Here is a 21319-nt window from a genome sequence, read left to right as displayed (position 1 = left end):
GAACATTCTAATGAGCTAATTATTCTCTTTCATTACACTGGTAATCAATAAGCTTCCTTTAACTGAGTCCATTTTGATTCATTCCATTTTAATAGTTAGTAAAACATGAAAATGCTAATATTCTTATTGTTACAAGTCCACCTATAATTAAATACGGGGGTCATCCGTTGGCTCAGTGACATGACATTCTATTTGCAGGATTGTAAAAGATGAGTCTTCAAAGAGATAGGGTCTCAACCAATTCAGCTTTCCTCTAAACAATTTTATAAATGACAGAAGAAATGAGCCCCTAGCAATAAAAATATATAACACTTCAAAAGCAGTTACTATAGCCTTCTATCAAAGTGTCCTGCAAAACATACAGGGAGCAATGCTCAGCCGCTGGCCGCTGCTGGCTAAATTAGACTGGATATTTAGAACTGACCCCTATCTGGGTACCAGCACTGAATTTCTGGGTGTTGCCCAGGTCCTGCTGATAGTCCGTGCGGTACAAAAACAGATTGTGAGCCCAATAGGGACAGAGAAAGTACCTGCATATAGTACATGAAACACAAGATGGAGAGGCTCTTCAGATTCACACCAAACACAGATGCAACACAAATTGAGTCCAAGAATGGTTGCAATACAAATATCTTTATTTTAAAAATCAACCGATGTGCTGTTTGCTGGTTGATGAGTTAGTGTCATGCTGCTATGCATGTCACTGTGCATATTACACATGTTTACAGTTCAGAAGAGCTTTGACATGTGGCACTCTTGTATCTGTATTATACATAAGAACATAAGAATAGCCATACTGGGTCAGTATCCTGTTTCCAACAGTGGCCATTCCAGGTCACACTAGATACCCAAATAGTAACACCATTCCATGCTACCAACCCCAGGGCAAGGCTATGGACTTTTCTTCCAGGAACTTGTCCAAACCCTTTTTAAACCCAGATATGCTAACCGCCATTACCACATCCTCTGGTAGCGAGTTCCAGAGCTTAGCTATTCTTTGAGTGAAAAAATATTTCCTCCTATTCATTTTAAAATTATTTCCATGTAATTTCATTGAGTGGCCCCTGAGGCAGCCCACGAATAGGCGAAACGTGGATCACATCAGGTGATTTTTTTTTAAAGATATTTATACTGAGACCATTCTTGGACCTGCTTTGTGTTGCATCAGTGATATATGTAAACTGCTTTGGTTGAACCCACAGAAAGGCAGTATAGTATATCAAATCCATGATCCTTTACCTAGATAACTATCCAATTAGCTTAGGACAGAAATAAATGCTGTCGTAAGTTAACCAGGTAGCTATCTTGTTACTGCCACTGAGTATCAGTGCTTGGCTAATTCCGAACTCTGTCCCCAGACTGCTCTGGCACTGCCCGGATGGTGCTGCAGTGGCCACAGCGGATATTCAATGGCATTATCCAGTTAAGTGCCCCCGAATCAGTGCCTGGCCACCAGTGCTATTTAACCAGATAGGAGCTTCACCTTCCTGGTTAACTAGCAATGAATATCAACCCTGCATAGTTTTATACTGTTCCATGCTGATTGATTTACGGGCATAGGCCATGTTGTAGCCTGATTGTCTGTGTTATTGGAGTGTGTTGGTTGTCCCTTGAAGGGCACAAGAAGTTTGGGTTTCTGTGTTGCTGGTATACTCAGCATCAGTAATGCTTGTTGGGCATATGTTAAAACTCAAGCAATGCCTATGTTTGCTCATAGGTGACCTTGGTTTTATTTTAACTCATTTCTGCAATGTATCTTAATTCATACAAAGAGTGGGGTCACCCATTTGCTAACTGGTTGCACCATGAAGTTAATGTGCTCCAATTTTCTCTTGTAGAAGCCCTGGAGTGTTTTTGTGGTTTAAAATATTGTCTTGGTGCCAATCAGGTAGCATTAATTTCAAGAAAAGGAACAGTAATATTTAAAAATGATTTTTCTTTCCCAGTGAGCTACAAACCACATGGCCTTATGAGGAAACTAAAAAATCTGCAAACATCTAAAAAGGTTAGTGGGTATATTTTGAAATCCTTATTCTTAAACATTAGTTCAGTCAACAATGCTTTTTTTGCTCTAAATATATAAGACAGCAGCAGTCAGGTATTGAATTTCATATGCCTCACATGTTCTCAGAGCTGTCCAAAAATAAAAAATGTCTCTTGGTGACTGCCCCAAAAGAAGATTTAATAGTCATAGACAAGCAACACCTATTTCTGATCCAAACTGCAGATCTGCAGTAGTCCTGACATTTTGGAAGAGCAGTTCTGATGATAATGTCAGTCGGTGCCAACAAAAAGAAAAAAATGGGGGAATCACCATGCATTGTACCAAATATGTTCTACTTTACAGAGACAGCTGCAAAAGGCCTTCCAATCCATATGTGGTTTCTTAAATGACAGACACATCAGGCACTTAACAAACAAAAAAATCTCTCTTTGCCATGTGGTTCACTGTCACCTCGTTAAGATAGATTTCAGTGTCTTTCTAGTGCCTTCCGATAAAGAAGAAAGCAGCTTATACTTTTTGCATTTCAATCTGTTGATGGTGTCTGGTTTGCCCTTTACCATTGAGTTGATAGACTGAGCTCTTCTGCTGCTGTTTCTTGTAGCACCACACAGCTAGTATTGTCGCTAGCAGCAACAAGCAGAGAACAACTACAATGATAGTTATCATTGGGCCATTGCTGGATCTGAGGCAGTCCCCTGACACACAAGGTTCAGAAGAGGGAAGAAGTGTTCCCCTGATTCCACCAGTGAGGTTCTCTCCCTCAGTAACTTCTTCAAAGAATGATCTTTCTGTAAAACTATCTGAGATACGTACAGTATGGCTTTGGGTTTCCAAGGGCATCTGGTATGTTGTTGCCTTCTCAGCCTTTGTTGGAAGTGGAATGTGATCCACAGGTCGGATGGTATGGTATATGCCCATGATGACAGTGGGTGTTGAGTCAGTGTGCTCATCAGAAACTGCTGCTGTAGTTAGTGCCTCTGTTGTGAACCCCAAAGGTGCAGTTGGGTGATACCTCATCACATCATCTGCTCCTTTACTTGTGCTGACATTTTCAGGACTGTTTGTAGGAGTCAGTGGCTCTTGTGCTACTCTGACACTGTAGTCCAGAATCCTTGTTGGAGCAGCCCAGATTGGTGTTAAATCTTTGTCTGGAATAGTAGCTGGATAGTCTCCTTTACCAATCTTAGCATCGTGTGGTTGATTGGTTGCAACGATAACATCTTCATCTGTTTCTGGTGAAGTGTCTGTTTTTTCTGCCTCCTGCCCAATGTCTTGAGTCACGGGATAGCCATCCAGCCAGGACCCATCAGTACTGGCCACAGTGTCTTTTGCAGAGTTTGTATTGTTACTCACCATGGATGGGCCAAGGGGGAAGTCTTCACTCTCATAAATCATTTTGGTTTCTGATTCAGCATAATCTGTTTTCACTCCAATGCGATTGTCACCATTAGAAAACTGTGTTTTTGTGCCAAAGTCTGTTTCTTTCTCAGACTCAGGTTCATTAAAAGCTTCTGAAGGAAACCAGAAGAGATGTTTTTGGCTTAGCAGTGACACTGGTGACTCTGTTGGTGCTTTACTTTCCTTTTCAGTGGCTTCAAAGTCCTGAGATTCCCTCTTGTCACTTTTTAACTCACTGTCTTCTGCTAAAGAAAATCCTTGTCCATCCTCTTCCTCCTTTTCCTCTTCATCTTCTTCTTCCTCTTCCTCACCACCATTGTCTTGATTGGGTTCAACAACTGGCATTGTTCTGTGATAAGGAAAATTGTCATCATAGTCAATATGTGCCTCCGTCTCATCTGGAAGAGAAAGGAGTTTGTTATGAAAATGAGGCAAAGTGCTGGGAATGAGATTCATAACATGACTTATATAAGTATAGCAGCCATACAGAGGAACATTCTGGAATCTCTGCTTCTGAACTGACTGTGTGTACAGTGACCTAATGAAGTTTGTCACTTCCTGTTTTATGGAACTTGATATACCACCTTTATGTGGTTACAATCAAAGTGGTTTACATATTATATACAGATACTTATTTTGTACCTGGGGCAATGAAGGTTTAACTGACTTGCCCAGAGTCACAAGGAGCTGCAATGGGAATTGAACCCAGTTCCCCAGGATCAAAGTCTGCTGTGCTAATCACTAGGCTACTCCTCCATTCCCTGATTAACCAGGATGAGTGAGTGGTGTGTGAGTTCATTGCCAGAGCAAGGCACAGGCTGCCTGCAAGCCCCGTGGAGCTCATGCTGCAGGGGACGGCAAGGGAAACTGCCCCTCTCATGGCCAGTTAGGTCAATGAAAAGGGGAGAGCTGTCTCCCCTAGGACTAAACTGAGGAGAAGGGGAGTGAAGGAGGCTGGCTAAATACAAGGAGGATCTAGAGAGAATAAACTAGCTAAGAAGAGTTTCAGAGGGCAACAGAGACTCAGCTCAAGAATCCCCAGAGGAGTCCAGCTGCCACAGAAAATGTTTTCTATTTCCCTCAGAGAGGTAAGAGGTAAGTGGGATTGGTCAGTAGCATCTCAGCTCTACTCTCTAAGAAATTTCCTTGTTGCTTCTCAAGCACAAATGCAGAAGTGTTTTGAAAGAAACTCAAGGAATTCCTGATGTTTTACTCTCATGGGGAGGAGAGTAATTTCCCTATTTCAGGAGTAGGCAACCATGATCCTTGAGGGCCCCAACCCAGTTGGGTTTTCAAGATTTCCACAATGAATATGCATGAGATTGATTTGCATGTACTGTTTCCATTGAATGTAAATAGATTGCATGCGTATTCATTGCGGAAATCTTGAAAAGCCAACCAGGTTGTGGCCCTTGAAGACTGTGGCTACCCACCACTGCCCATTTTTTAAAATTGAAATTTCAACATACACATACCAAATACTACCAAGAAACAATAAGTCCACATCTCGAGCGAAGAAGGGAAAGCAATAAATCCGCACTATTTATAAAGAAAAATATCAAACATCTTACCCGATCAAACTTAAGGTGATTTTACAGCAAACCACACACTTAGAGATTACTACTTGGCTTCCCTATCTATTAACAGTCTTTCCAGTTGGTCTGGTTCAAAGAAGATATAACGTGTATCAGGAAAATAAATTATACACTTGGATACTTACCTGTAGCTGGTGTTCTCTGAGGACAGCAGGCCGATTATTCTCATGTCTGGGTGACGTCATCCGATGGACTCCAGTGCAGATGCTACTACTACTACTACTACTATTTAGCATTTCTATAGCGCTACAAGGCATACGCAGCGCTGTACAAACATAGAAGAAAGACAGTCCCTGCTCAAAGAGCTTACAATCTAATAGACAAAAAAATTGACTAGCTAGTAGGGTAGAAAGTTCTAGCAGCGTCCCACTGCACATGCACTGGCGCCTTTCTGCCTGACACACAAGCATGGGTTCTCCAGTCAGGCGAAGAAGCAAAAAGCCTATAACTAAAGATAACTCCTAGGGGAGGTGGGAGGGTATGTGAGAATAATTGGCCTGCGTCCGGTAAGTATCTTTGCTTTCTCTGAGGACAGGCAGGCTTTCATATTCTCACATCTGGGAATCCATTGCTACCAGGCTCACTGAAAACAAGAAAGCTAGGATAATTGAGTCTCGAAACATCGAGACTAAAGGTCAATCAATCTAAAACTATATACATACTAGCTGTGTAGGTGCAACCTGGAACAGAATAAAACAGGGTCTAGGACAGTGGAGTTGGATTCTAGACAACAAACAAATTCTGCAGAACTGCCTGTCTGAACTGCCTGTCGCATCAGATGTCCTGATCCAAACTGTAATGGGAAGTGAATTAGTGGACTGAAAACCATGTCACAGCTTTGCAAATCTTCTCTATGGAGGCTGATCTCAAATGGGCTACCGACGCAGCCATGGCTCTGACATTGTGAGCCGTGACATGACCTTCAAGAGTCAGCCCAGCCTGGGCATAAACAAAGGAGATGCAATATGGAGTGGCTATGCTCTTCTGGAGCCAATCAAAAGCCCGTGCCTTGCTTTGACTTGGGAGCCAGCTGGGACTTCTGAGGACGGGGTGGCGAGGCCTGGGATGCTGGGCCTGAGTTGCCTGACTGGATCGAGTGGGAGGCGGGTACCTATGCCTTTGAGAGTAGCAGGTACACTTGGCCGAGAGAGCATGGATGGTATCTGTATGCATTTTTATGAGGTCAGCAACCTCCTCCAGTTTCTCTACAAACAAGTTGTCCCCTCGGCACAGCACATCCGACAACCTCTTTTGAACCGCTGGTTCCAGGTTAAAGACATGCAGCCATGACAGTTTGTGCATCCCCACATCCATTCCAGAGAGTCTGGATGCAACATCAAAAGTATTAAAGACACCCCTGGCCAGATAATGCCTACTCTCCATCTGCTTGTTGGCCAGCTGGTGAAGCTCTGCGGCTGGCTCTGAAGGCAAAGAGTCCACCAAAATCAGCGTACTGTTTACCAGAGATTCCAATTAAAGGCTCATGTAGATCTGGTATGACTGGATGTGAGCAATGAGCATCGAGGCCTGAAAAATGTTTCTCCCAAATGAGTTCTAGTCTCACCATGGGGGCACTGAGGCATGAGACCAAGAACTGTTGGCCCATTTAAGAACAGATTCGACCGCCAGGGAGTTGTGGGGCAACTGTGTCTTCTTGAATCTGGGAGCCTTATGGGTATGATACTCCATATCCACCTTCTTAGGCGCAACCTGCACTGTGAGGGGAGACTCCCAGTTCTTCAACAGTGCATCCTTAAGGGTATGGTGCAATGGAGATTTATAGCCCAGAACAGACATCTCTGCTCTAGGCTCCTTCTCTGTCTCCAGCTTAAATGGGACGGCCGCCACCATCTCCCTCAAAAAACTGGTGAAAGACAGACTCAGCAGCAGGTGAATGAGTCTGTGCCGACCTTGCTCTGGTGGAATGATGTCCATGCACTGAACAGTAGTCCTACTCTCAGACTCTGAAAACTTCCTCCGCCAATGTCGTACTGCCTGTCCAGACATCGACATCTGGCAAGGCACCATTGTCAATGATCTTGGCACTGGCATCAATGGAGCCTCGGAAAGGACCTGGGGCTGTTCTGGCAGTGGCTTGTGCCCTCAATGCAAAAGCAGGAGCCCCCTGCAACAACTGCGCCAGCTCCTCCCAGAGCATGCTTCAGAACCGCTCATTGAAATTGGATATTGACAAAGGCATGGAAGCTGGGGCAGATGCAGTCTGAGAAATGGTGCCGAACCGGTGGCGGGGACTGTGCCACTCAGTGACTTGTGCACCGGCACCACTTCTAAGGAGGGGGAGCGCTCCTCCCAGCATTGGTGCTTCTTTGGTATTGGATGCACCGATGTTCTGGTGCTCCTGACACTATGCATTGAGGAAGATCGATGCTTATGATTCTTGGGCTTCCCCTGATGCATACAGCCTCGATTTCCTGGTGTCAATGAGGATGCCGCCGAATCCATACGGGTCCTCGGTGTTGGTGTTGGGTCCCATGCTGACTGGTCCTGGGACCTGCCACTAGTGCCTGGTGTTGATACAGGTGGACATTCACTTAGTAACGTGGAGGGCCATAATTGAACGGGGCTGGACATCTATAAGGGCGGCCATCTCTAACGTCGGCCCCGTCAAGTGGCGTACCTGACTGTATTATCGAAACAAGATGGCCGGCCATCTTTCGTTTCGATAATACGGTCGGGGCCGGCCAAATCTCAACATTTGGCCTGCCCTTAGAGATCACCGGCGTTAGAGATGGCCGCCATTGGTTTTCGCCAATAATGGAAACTAATGGCGGCCATCTCAAACTCGGCCAAATCCAAGGCATTTGTTCATGGGAGGAGTCAGCATTTGTAGTGCTCTGGTCTCCCTCACATGCCAGGACACCAACCGGGCACCCTAGGGGACACTGCAGTGGACTTCACAAATTGCTCCCAGGTACAAAGCTCCCTTACCTTATGTGTTCAGCCCCCCAAAATCCCCTTCCAACAACTGTACACCACTACCATAGCCCTTAAAGGGTGATGGGGGGCATCTACATGTGGGTACAGTGGGTTCTGGGGGGGGGTTGGAGAGCTCCCATTTACCAGCACAAGTGTAACAAGTAGGGGGGGGATGGGCCTGGGTCCGCCTGCCTGAAGTGCACTACACCCACTAAAACTGCTCCAGGGACCTGCATACTACTGTCATGGAGCTGGGTATGACATTTGAGGCTGGCATAGAGGCTGGCAAAAAATATTGTAAAAGTTTTTTTTGAGGGTGGGAGGGGGGGTTAGTGACCACTGGGGGAGTAAGGAGAGGTCATCCCTGATTCTCTCCGGTGGTCATCTGGTCAGTTTGGGCACCTTTTTGAGGCTTGGTCGCAAGAAAAACTGGACCAAGTAAATCGGCCAAGTGCTTGTCAGGGACGCCCTTCTTTTTTCCATTATTGGCCGAGGACGCCCATGTGTTAAGCATGGCCCAGTCCCGCCTTCGCTATGCTTCCGACACATCCCCATGAACTTGGTCGTCCCTGCGACAAAAAGCAGTTGAGGTCGCCCAAAATCGGCTTTCAATTATGCTGATTTGGGCGACCCTGGGAGAAGGATGCCCATCTTGCGATTTGTGTCGAAAGATGGGCGCCCTTCTCTTTCGAAAATAAGCCTGATCATTTTACAGTGCATTGAGGACAGCTTTTTGGCACAGAAGGTAGACAGATCTAGATCTCATTAATAGGGAAAGAAGTGGTTGAGAATCTAAAGGTAGCCAGCAATTGTGAGATGACAGATTTCATGAGGCCACAGAAGATAAAGTGGGTACACAGAAAAGGAAATAAAGCATATGAAAACTGAATTTAACAAGCATAGAGGATTGGTAGGTATGTTCCTATAGGAAATATATCTACAGGATAAATCATTTTTAAAATCAATTTTTAGAACTATTACATGTATGGAGTGGAGGAGTAGCAGAATGGTTAGTGCAGTGGGTTGCAGACCTGGGGAACTATGGTCGATTCCTGCTGCTGCCGATGGTCAGCAGTGGGTTGAGATCCTGGGGGACCAGGATCAATTCCCTCTGCAGCTCTGTGTGACTCTGGGCAAGCCACTTAACCCTCCATTACCCCATGTACAACAGTAGTACAATGTACTACTTAGACTGTGAGCCCACTTGGGACAGATCTAGTAGCTGTAAACCGCTTAGGCCTAAGCAGTATATAACGGCTTAAATGAATTAGTGTACATTGGTGCTAAATGTTCTTCAAAGAGGCAAAGCAAATGTAATCTATGGTTTGTTTAAGAACTGGCTTGCTGCACACCGGTTAGTTCCCATCCCCAGTGTGCGCCATATCCAGTGCTTTAAAAATATTTTCTATTTTTGTATCTCCGGTGCTTACCCAGCAGTAATTGGTGCTGCCCAGTTACCGCCGGGTTAGTATGGGAGCCCTTACTGCCACCTCAATGGGTAGCGGTAAGCGCTCCCCCCTGAAATGGCCATGCGGCAAGTTGTTCACTTACTGCATGGCCATTTCTTTTTGAGAAAAAAGACAGCCTTTTACATTCTGCGGTAAAAGGGGTCCTCAGCATGCATCAAAAACACATGCTGAAGCTAGCACAGGCCCCCTTTTACCACAGCTTAGTAAAAGGACCCCTAAGGATATGAAAAAAGAAATGGTTCAGAGGAAGGTGACAAAAATAGTATGGGTTTTGCTCCAAAATACATATGAGAAGGAAAGACAGGAGAGATAGAAATTTAAATACTTCAAAAGGTATTAGTATACAAACACATTTTTTCCAGAGATGGGGAAGTGGTTGAACTAGAGGATACAAACTGAGGTTGTAGGGTGGTAGATTTAGAAGTAACATCAGAAAATACATTTTTAACTGGTGGAGGTGGTGGGACAAAAACAGTGATAAAATTCAAAAATGCACGTGATAAGCACAGAGGATCCATATATAAAAAGAGGATGGAATCACAGCAAAACTTGAATGACCTTCACACTTGAAACAGGGCCTAGAAGGGTGAAACATGCGTTGAGCGGCAGGTACAACTCTGGCCACCTTGCTGAGTACATCGGATGGACCACACAAGTCTTATCTGCTGACATTTGCTGTTACTATGCTTACTCAAGAACAGCAATTATATGAATCCCACCACTGACTTACATCTAATTTTATAAGGATAGCAAAATGCTGAATACTGTTTTAAATTTTTCAAAATTTCCTTACCAAGTGGTGCAACCTTCTTTTATTCTATCCAATTCCATGCTATTGTGACAGGAAAGACATTTGTTTCAGAGCCCCTTATTAATTCTTTTCAAAAGACAGTTTTAATGGATGGTAATGTATTTTTATATTGTATCTTGCTTTACACTTATTTATGAAGCATTTGTTGAACAAACATATTGAATAGGGATAGAAGTCTAATAATAGATGACACTGAGATGACTGAGCAGTTAAATAACTTTTTGTTCAGCCTTTATGAAAATGGTAGAGAATAACTGAATGCCTAACCCACAGCCTGACGTAATACATTGAACTAATGCAGTGCAGCAGTTTACTTTTGAGTTAGTGCTGATTTTGGGAGCGCAGTGATTATTTCCGATTTAGTAAGTAGATTGTGACATACAAAATCTGAGCACTAAACTGAAAATAAACTGTTGTGCTTAGGGCACTTAACAGGTAAATAAATGTATGTTAATGGACTGCACACATAATTACTTCCAGTGTCACAAATTGTGCTAAAGATTAGTGCAGTTCACATCTTATTGATTACCACTGAAACTTTACTTCATCTTTGAAAATGCAGTAGCATTTTAAGTTCCCATTAACTTTAACGGGAGTCAATGCGAAGTTAAAAATCAGCACTGGATCCCCAGGTTGTACATACTTGAAGATGTGATCCCCAAGGCCAGGGATCAGCAAGTCCAAAAAAACACCTGGCGAGCACTCTTCCCTGGTCTAAACCCCTCATCACAAGCCAGGGCACCCCTGGTCTTGGACCCAGGGACAGGGAGATCTTCAACTTGAGAACCCCCAGAACCTCCCTAGATGAACCAATAATGTTTATCTGATCCCAGGGAGGCATCTAAAATTCTCTTCTCCCTTCTGCCATCTTGAAGAACCCAATGTCATTGACATCATCTGAACCACCACTATTTTCAAAGACAGTGGCAGTGAGAAGAGGAGAGAGTCAGAAACTACCCTAGAATCAGGTAAATATTACCGATCTTTCAAAGGAATTCCAGAGGTTTGGGGTTAGTCTGTTCAAGGACTGACCTGTACTGAGGGAATGGACCTGGAGTGCTCTTGTTCTCTCACCCCTCCCTGATTGGGGCTGTTCTATCTTTGTCTGGTCTTTTTCTGTCAATAATCATGATTGATTCAATTAAACACCTACAGTGGTGTCTCAATTATCTGACGTAAATGGGACCGATAGGTTGTTGGAAAATTGAAAAGTTTGTTTAATCTGAGACTTTATACACTACATTGCACTGCAATGCATTCCTCTCCTCTCCATCACACTCGGTTCTTCCCTCCCTCCCTTCCCCCCAAACAGCAGCAGACCTCCCCACCCACCAACCAAATTTAGGTCCCCCTAGGTCTATTTTCAAAGCCCTGTTTGTCCAGCGGTGATGTTGGGGCAGGAGTGATCTCCAGTCGTTCCTGCCCATGGCGGCTCCACTTTCAAAATGGCTGCTGCAACCTCTGGCAGACACAAGGAAGGCCCTATGCACGATTTGGTAAGGAGGCACTTTTGTTTTGGAGGGGGGGGGGGTGTTCTGAGAGGTGTGACTGATTCTCTGACATTTTGGAGGGAGAGAGGGATTCGGCGGAGCCCAGATTACCAACTGTTGGTTATTCCGGGATGTTAGATAACCAAAGATCAGGTAACTGGGCCTTTACTATATTGCTCTTTCCTTTTCAGTGTAGTGCAATTTTCAGAAGTGACACAGAAATGATCAAGATTCTCTTAGTATTGGGTTTGCATTCTTTCAGCTTGTGCCAAAGCTTAGTTAGTTTGTCCTGGTGATCCCACAGCCAGTTATATTTTCAGGATATCCACAATGCATATAGAAAAGATAAATCTTCATGCATTGGAGACACAGTATTTTCAAATTTATTTCATTCCAATATATTGTGGGTATCCTAAAACTCAACTGACACTGGAGTCACCAAGACAAGTTAAAAAAGCCCTGCCCAATAGCCTGAACATTACCTCCATTCGTCACAGCTGAAATATTTAATTAATTACTTGCTAGTTGGTTCCACTACTTGAGTTTACAAGTCATGAATGCCTAATCCAAAAGTGTGACAACCTCTAGAGCAGCATGTCTGAGTTGCAGAAGTGAGATATCTAGGCCTCTCTGTCATGGACATTGGTATTGATTTGTACCTCTACTCTACAATGGTGCCTTATTTGCTAAGGTGGGCAGATTTCAGTCAGACTTTGAAGTTGCTGTAGCATGGATTTTTCATGTAATCAGTGTTGTTCAAAGTACTGGTTGAAATACTTAAGTAAAAGTAAAAATAGATGTATATTTTAATACTTAAGCAAAAGTAAAAAGTATAGTGAACACATTAAAGGTGAAAGTTATTGCCTAATAGAATTCTTTCTGAGCACAAATTAAAAGTACTGCAACTACAATGAATGCAACGATTGTTAATATTTTTATCTGAACAACTTTATTGTTGCTCCAATGCAATCCACTTTGCTTTTAGTAAAACTAAATTTTTGAAAATGACTCACTCATGAGAGTGTGCTTGTGAGTCATTAATCCAGCTAGAAAGGTTCAACAACTGCACTAGCAGAAAGTGGATTGCTCAGTCTGATAAACAGCTCTTTCAAATCAGGGCCAGATTGCAATATTACTGATGTCTTCTGACTGGGTCGGCAAGGGAATCTGTCTGGAACACTTGAATTCTGTACAGCAAAGAGTACTTTATCATCTTTATTGTCATTATCATCTGCATTAGAAGTAGTACAGTCTAATTCATCATTTGCATCTTCATTATCATCGTCATGGTGTCAAATTACAAAGAAGGCTTTCACAAAGTTGAAATAATTGTTTGTTGCTTTGATGGCAAACTCTGTTTGAATATCTTCGAGAACTGATGCGAGAATGTCAAATGTGTGGGGTCCCTTCAGTCTTAAGGCCAGACAAGCAGAATTCCTCTCTAAAGACACTATCAATCCAAGGGACAGTCACCCAAATGTAAAATTATAACCAGCAGTCTGTTGTGGTAGAGACATGTCTGCTCACCAAGAATTGCTACCAGCTTCAGCTTCATCTCCAATTTAAAGTGACCCAACTCATCATTGTTCAGTTTGGCTGGAGACCAGTAACCAATTCAACAAACACAGGCAGCTCCACTGTTCTTATAGGTTATAGTCACTGAACAGCAACATTTAAGATGAGATGATCCACTGTGTGACAAGATTTGCAATAGCAAAATCTTGTTCCCAGTTTTGCTGTTTCATTTGGTTTACAGAGGAATCATTATTTACATCTCCCTTCTGCTTTTACTTTTTACTGCGAGCATCAGATGTAACTGAGTAAAAGTAGTAAAAATTGGCAAAATTATTACTTCAGTAAAAGTAACAAATGTTATTCTGTACTTTTTTACAAGTAAAGATAACAAAACTTTTACTTAAGTACAGTAATTAGTAATATTTACCTTAGTTACTATACAACATTGCATGCCATGTACTTTGTAGAATTTATGGTAAGAAACCTGCAGGCATAGACACTGTTAGCTTAGAGGGGTCAAGGAATGAAAGCAACTATTCATCTCTTGAACAACAGAATCAAGCAAAGCCCTGCCACTCTGAAGACCTGTCATTTGATCTAATCTCTGTTGCAAGGGCTGTGCTTGGTTCTTGGAAAAAGAGCCCATTCCTCCTCTTTGGCTTTACGAGAACATATTCAAAATCGTACTTTACAGACACTGATAGAACCTACCACTGGTATTTAGCATAGCAATGTAATCGAAGCCATCTCTAACATCTGTATGCATAGAAGCTCAGCTCTTTTGGACAACTACATTCAATTTTATCAAAGAGATATCTGTAAACGTAATTAAAAATTACATACACATATTATATATATATATATATATATATATATATATATATATATATATATATATATATATATATATTTGCAATAGGAAGAAAAGTTTTGAATTAATTTGTTCTATAGGTTTTAAAAACGCTGAAAAAAGAGAAAAGGCAGTGTAAATCAACAAAGTCATATTTTGCTACAAAAACATGCCTCTGAAATGCAATAATCTACCTAAATTCATGTGTTTCTTTTTTGCCAGATTTTCTAAAATAAACTCTAAAGACTAAATACAGACTTTGTTCCAGTCAAACATTTGCTAAGCTGTCTATCCCATGGGTTTTGTATTTATAGCTAACTTTTCTACACTCCATTGTATTTTGACTTTTTTTTAACAACTACCGTAGTGGTATAGAAAGCTACTGTTTCCTGCAATAATTAGCTTATTCTAAATTAGGAATGGTAAACTGCCACATCAGCATTTCGCAGTTCTGATTCTACTTCCTTTCTATTCAGACTCGTGTGTTGTACAACGTACTCAGATTTCACTCTGTAAAATAGTTTCAGTGTGTCGCAGGCTTTTTGTCCAGATTGTCAAATGAGTGTTGAATTGTATTGCTGCTCTGACCTCTGCTACAAATAAATACATGCTGTAATTCACTCATTATTACACAGGGAGCTGTAAATAAACCGGGCAGCTAATTCTGGGATTTGTGAAATGAAAATCAGTGCGGCTGAGCAGGAATTCTTTACAATGGGCCCTCTTGGCTTCTCTGCCAAATAGTAACTTTCACCACCCCAATGAGTGAGATTGATGGCCAATGAGTGAGTATTTTCTCACAGTGCATTCAGGATATAAATTTGGCACAGTGGCTATTTGTATTGACAAATAATGCCTTCACATGCACTTTATATATTTTAAACTAAATTATTTCAAGCACTTACCAACCCTAAACACACGGAAATAACCAACAGAAAGAGAAAAAAGGAAACAATATAATCAGATATCAAGAAAGTAGGCAACTAATAAAAATTAACACATCTATGTCCCAAACCGAACCTTACCACTCAATCCAAATGGGTTACATAAATGCCAGATCAGTAGTAAATAAAACAGAGATTATAACAGACTGGTTCACTACAGACAATCTTGACCTCCCATTCATCACTGAAACCTGGATCCACGACCTTAAAGACCCCATAATCTTAGATTTATGCCCACCAGGATACAAAATTACCCACTGGACAAGACACGGAAAAAAAGGAGGAGGAATAGCCATAATATACAAATCCGAGTTCACTATCACAACCACAGCTGAATCCATTCTACCACAACTTGAAATCGCCTCGGTAAGAATCAATCACTCAAATTTGCAGGAACACCTTAACGCAGTTCTACTCTACAGACCGCCAGGCAACTGGCAAGATTCCCAAACACACTTTATGGACTTTATCTCGAACACTTGTGTCTCTACCTCAAACCTTATCATAATAGGAGATATCAACCCGCACCTTGAAGATACTACCTCAACAACACCCAAGAATGCAAAGAGTTCCTACAACTATGGGATCTTCACGGACCAAACACACAACCAACTCACACTAAAGGACACACACTAGACATTATCACATACAAATTCGACCCAGACTCAAACCTTATACTAACAGATACAAAATGGACACTCACACCGTGGTCAGACCACTTTAAAGCATACATCTCCCTTCAATGGTGAACGAAAGACACAACTAGTTACATTGTACAATATAACCAGCTATCTGCTAATATTCAGCTAAGTTTGGCAGCTAAATCGGGACACTGAAATAGGCAGCCTATCTTTGGCTGGTTTAAACAAGTGGCTAGAGCTGAATATTGGCTTGGCCAGTTAAGTTTAAACTGGCCAAAAATAAACCAGATATTCAATGCCGGTCACCGGAAACGGCCCGGCATTGAATATCCAGGCTTATCGTCAACCACGGGAGTTAGCCGGGCTGCCTCCCACAGTCTGAATATTGGTCCCATAGAAACTGAAATACAAAATATCAGTGATGCACGTTTCTAAAAGCGGACATATTCCAATTAATACATTGAAAGCAAAATACGTTTTGTACCTTTGTTGTCTGAGCAGTTTTTCCATTCACATTGGTCTTAGTGTCTCTCGTCTGTTTTTCTCTGTTTTTTCCTAACTCTCTTTCCAGGGTCTCATGACATTTGACATTTTTTCTCTATCCATATTCACCATCCATTTTCCTGATGTCCTTATCTGTCCTATCCATTATCTGCCCTCTGTGTTCCTGTCCTCTCCATCATCCCTCTGTGTCCTTATCCTTCCCCCATATTCATACATGAAGACAAAAAACTGAAATGGAAACCTAAAGAAAATCATTGTAGAGTAAAGGTACAGATCAATATCAGTGCTCATGACAGAACCCCAATAAGTTCTCTCTTCCTGGATATCTCACTTCTGGAGCTGTTTTATAGGCTGTCATACTGTTGGATTGGACTAATTTCACCATCTTCTCTCTCAAGGCCTTATGATCAACGGTAAATGCAGGTGCTAGAGGCCACTAGCACTGGACTAGCACAGCATTTTCCTCCCCCCCCTCCCCATGATCAGCAGGCTGACAGCACCCAAGCGAAGCAATAATGAGCTCTGCTTCTATAGAATAGCGCCTTAAACCCTATGCCAGCTCAGAGCTGGCGTTAGGGTTAAGGCTCTGTTCCTACCCCCCCCCCCCCCAATCAGAGTCAGGCAGCCTGGACTGTCACTGTCAGCCTGCAATGCTATCATGTCCTGGGGGTCCATTAGATTCCTGGGTGCCCCCACAACCTCCTCCAAAATGCAACATGGAGGACTGGAAGTCCGGTAGACCTCCAAAACCCCCACCCCCTCCCGATGCAAGGGAACAGGGGCTGGAGGTCTGATGCATCCCAGGATGTATTGGGCAGGCCTGAGCGCTGCCATTTTGAAGGCAGCACTGAAAAGGAGGGAATGCAATACTTCCTCCTCCAACAAGGAGGTATGGGGGGAGGGGTCCACTAAACCACCAGGGCGAGTGGAGGGTAGAGGTGGGAGCCCACTTGGGCCACCAGGGATTTGTTTTGTGTTTGGGGGGTTTGGGGGCTGGAGATCCCCTGGACCTCCAGCCCCCCATGCCCTTGAATTGGGGGGGGGGAGATCTGCTGGACTCCAGCCCCCATATCGCTATTTCAGGGAGAGATTGGGGGGCTTGGGGGGGCACTAGGCCACCAGGGCCTCACATGTTTGGAGGGAGGTCCGGAGGTCCCATGGACCTCCAGCTTCTGTTTGACAGGTCGGGCTTTTGACAGCCTGGACCTGTTAAACAAGTGCCGGAGGGTTTTGCCTAAGCACATGCTCAGGCACAATCCTCCTGCACTTCACCCCATGATCAAACTAATAGAGTGCATAAATTTTCATGCTGTTAATTCTGATTAAAGGGGCATTATAGCCCCGCACTGTTCCAGTGCTATTTTTAGAGTGCTGTTTGGAATAGCACGGGGCTTCTGATCATCAGTATCCTAGCTTCAGCATCTACCCTAAATATCCCCATTCACCCTTTTCCCAAACCCCTTAATCCAGCATTGACCCTCTGTGTTCCTATCCACCCCTTGTCCAGCATTGCCCCTTTGTGTCCCATTTTTAGCATCTCCTCTGTGTCCCTATTCCCTCCCTGTCCAGCATCACCCCTCTGTGTCCCTGTCCCTATTCTTCCTCTATGCCCAGCATCTCTTCTCTGTGTCCCTGCCCTTCCCCATGTCCAGCTTCTCCCCTCGCCCCCAGTGATGTAGCATCTTTCTGTTACATCCCTTGCTGGGTATAGCGTCTCTCCACTCTTCCTCCAATCTGGTTTCTCTCTTCCCTCTGCTTCTCCCTCCCCTTTTAGGTCCGGAATCTCTCTCTTTCCTCCCCCTCCTTCATGGTCCTCCAAACCTGGGTTCCTTTGATGGCAGAAGCAGTGATTAAGCCAGGCTATCTCTGGCCAGCCATGGGGTCTTCTCTCTGCCACATCCTTCCCGTGTGGAAACAGGAAGTAGCATTAGAGGAGGTGGGAAATGGCAGATAGAAGGCCACTGCTGGTGAAGGAACCCAAGTTTGATGATCCATGCCCCATGGGGGGAGGACAGTTAGGGAGGAAGGAAAAGATGCTGGACCCATGGGGGGGGGGGGGGAAGAGAAGAGGAAGAGAGAGATATGCTAACCATGGTGATAGTGGGGCGAGCTGGAATAGAGAGAGAATGTGTGAGAGGAGGGCCCTTTGGCATATGAAACGGAGAAGGGGACCAGATGCACATGACTTGGCATGACTGCTTTCGGTTCTCCAATATATTTTCCCTGACAAATGAACAGCAATAGTTCATAAATGAACTGAATTTTCACATAAAGATAACTAATATGCTGTCACAGGTATTTACAATATATACATATAGAGTATTTAATTAAAGCTACACTTACACTTGGTTCAGTCATAATGACTTTCTAGGTTGAGCTACTGGTCTGATAAATTAGGGTCAGAAGTTTTACAAGTCATCTTATCATAGAAGAGCTCCACACATCAAGCACCATTTTCAATTCTGGAAACCAGACCTTTGTAAGGACATGTGAGAATATATAAGCTATTTAAAGTACCAAAACAACTTCCAAAATGTTACAGAGCTCTCTGAAGAAAAGCCTAAGTAAAGCAGAGTAAAGAAGAGATAATGATGGAAACCAATGGTGGGATGGTACATTTTAAACAATGGACTCTCTCTCCAAAACAAAACAAAGAAACAAAACAAAAATGGTACACCCTGGGGGAGATTCCAAGATGGCCGCAAGCACTAGTTGAGCTGCTGACCTCGCTTTTCTTCAATTAAGAGAAATGCCGAAGAGAAGGGGAAAGACGGTGGTCCGAGCTTCCCCAGTGCCAACCCCATTACCTGCAAGTCCAATGGACCGTTTTCTGAGGACAGCAACAGGGCATGAAGGATGGGTCAGGAGCGGTTCCATACGGAGTGCTGGCATAGCGGAGGGAAATTCGGCGCTCCCTGGACTTGATGTGACGCTGAGCCCTGATGCTAGAGCTCCGCCTCCGCAGCCGATACGGATGAGCTCCCCCCTCGAAGGAGCGAGCAGTTCAGCTCTGCAGAATGGGTCTGAACTAGGCTCGAATGAAGCTCAACTTGGACAGCTCGAGAGGGAGCCAGGAGGACAGGTAACGCTTCCTGAGCAGAGCACTCCGAAAGAATCGACTGCAGGACAACGAGGAATAGAAGCTGAGGAGGAAACAGACGTTCTAAATTTGCCTCCCTGGTCTCTAGAGAAACCATCAAAGGTAACTCTAGAAAATCTGTGGGACTTAATGGCTCAAATGGCACAACATTTGCTAAAACAATCAAATATGTTAACTCAAAAAGTTAACAAAATTGAAAGTAAAGTGGGAAAAAATGAACTTGATACAAAAACATGTTTTGAAAAGGTTGAAATGGTGGAAGGAAGAATTACAAGTTTTGGAAATATTCAAACCAGTATGATGAAGGATTTATCGAATCTAAGGAATAAAATGGAACTTCATGAAAATCATATGAGGCGATATAACCTTAGATTCATAAATTTTCCTAGAGTAAAGATGATAAGTCCGGTGGAAATGTTGAAACGATACCTTAAAGAAGTTCTTGAGATACCAGAGACTAATTTACCACCCTTCACCCAAGTCTATTATGTACCTCAGAAACAAAGAGATCCACCATCACAACAAGAAGCAACTTTAGATTTAACAAATTTTCTTGAAGCATCTGATACAGCACAAGCCACTGCAGCAACTTTAGTCGCTGTGATGGCTTTACTACCAGATAAATTATGGTTGCTTAAAATGTTCTTTAAAAAGAAAGATAATTTGTTTCTCAGCCTTAAGATATCGATATTTCCTGATGTCTCAAGGGACACACAGAAGAGACGAAAACAATTTCTGTTAATGAAGCCAGAGGTCCTGCGGCTGGGAGGCACATTTTTTCTTAGATATCCTTGCAAGTGTATTGTAGTTTACAATACACAAAAGGTTGTTTTTATGGATCCATCTCAGCTAACAATTTTTGTAACCTCTAAAAGAAAGTAAGGAGCTAATTAATGGTTAATTAATTAGTGGTTGAATTCTTACTTGAAGTTACTTATTTTCCTCTTACCTCCATTGTATTGGATATCTCCCCTAAGTAATGTGGACTTGAGTGTTGAAAAAGTGTATTTTTTTTCCTGCTTTGAAATTTTCTTGAATTGTTATAATTACTAGTTTAACACTTTCTATTCAAGTGTAATTCCATGATATATTTTGTAAATGAATAATAAAAAAAAAAAAATGGTGCACCCTGAGAGTCACAGCCCCTTTCTTACCATGCTCAGCAGGATGGAAATCCTGGGAACCCTCCATGGCACATTTACCCTTTTACTCTGCCCCAACCCCATAGCATACTTACCCCTTTTGTCTGCTCCCAAAACCCTCCCCCCTTGGCACACTCACCCTTTTACTCTTCTCCAAACCCCCCCATTCCCATGGAACACTTATCTGTTTTGTCTGCCCTAAACCCCACCCCTCTGCACATGATTCATCCCTTTGCTCTGCCCCCAATCCCCCATTGCACAATCACCTTTTTTTCTGGCCCCTTCTCATTTTCAGCCACGGCAGTAGCTCTGCTCACTATTTCTTCCCCTCCCCCACTGGTGTTTGCTCTGGCCCGGAACGACACACCTCAAGTTCTTATGTACACAGCCAGAGTGGACAAAAGAAATTACTAAAAACCTCCCTCCTTACATGCAGTTCCAAGTACACACGGAATCCATACTGTGTGTTCCTTTGGCCAAGAGAAAATGAGGCATTCTTGTGGGGGCATAGTTAGATCAAGGAATAAAAATGTACATGTGCTATTGTCAGTGTTGTGTGATATTGAATTACTAGTAATTAGTTACTGTAGTTAATCATGTTCTTGGAGTAATTAATAAAGTAGTTAATTACTTGTTCACTATCCCAGTAACTGTAATTATTTTTGAAGAGTAACTAGCATAACATGACACAACATGATGGAGGATGTGGTTGGTATGAGCTGGCCACACCTCATTGAAATAAGCCTCAAGAGATGAAGTTATGCAATATTTACACTGGGGTTGTGTATAAGATGGATATTTTACAAGATGGATATTTTACCTCCATAAGGTATTCTTGAATGTGGTATCAGTAAAGGAAAAGCTATTAGTTATTCTAAGCAGGTAACTAATCAGTAATCAAGTACTTTCCTAAATGAG

At 43.0% G+C, this 21319-nt stretch overlaps 1 protein-coding gene across 1 annotated transcript in view; it reads right to left on the bottom strand.

The window, feature by feature from the left end:
• Positions 1-1068: 1068 nt before the first annotated feature.
• SUSD5 (sushi domain containing 5) overlaps positions 1069-21319 on the bottom strand; it is a 187531-nt gene continuing 167280 nt past the window's right edge. The window contains exon 5 of the mRNA XM_030203364.1: positions 1069-3801. Within this exon, the coding sequence (XP_030059224.1) occupies positions 2513-3801 (1289 nt within the window). The 3' untranslated portion in view covers positions 1069-2512. The remainder of the gene's footprint in view (positions 3802-21319) is intronic.

The sequence above is a fragment of the Microcaecilia unicolor genome, chromosome 1, assembly GCF_901765095.1.
Source record: "Microcaecilia unicolor chromosome 1, aMicUni1.1, whole genome shotgun sequence".
NCBI lineage: Eukaryota > Metazoa > Chordata > Amphibia > Gymnophiona > Siphonopidae > Microcaecilia > Microcaecilia unicolor.
Note: the sequence above shows the minus strand (reverse complement) of the source record. Positions and strands in the feature narration are given on the sequence as shown.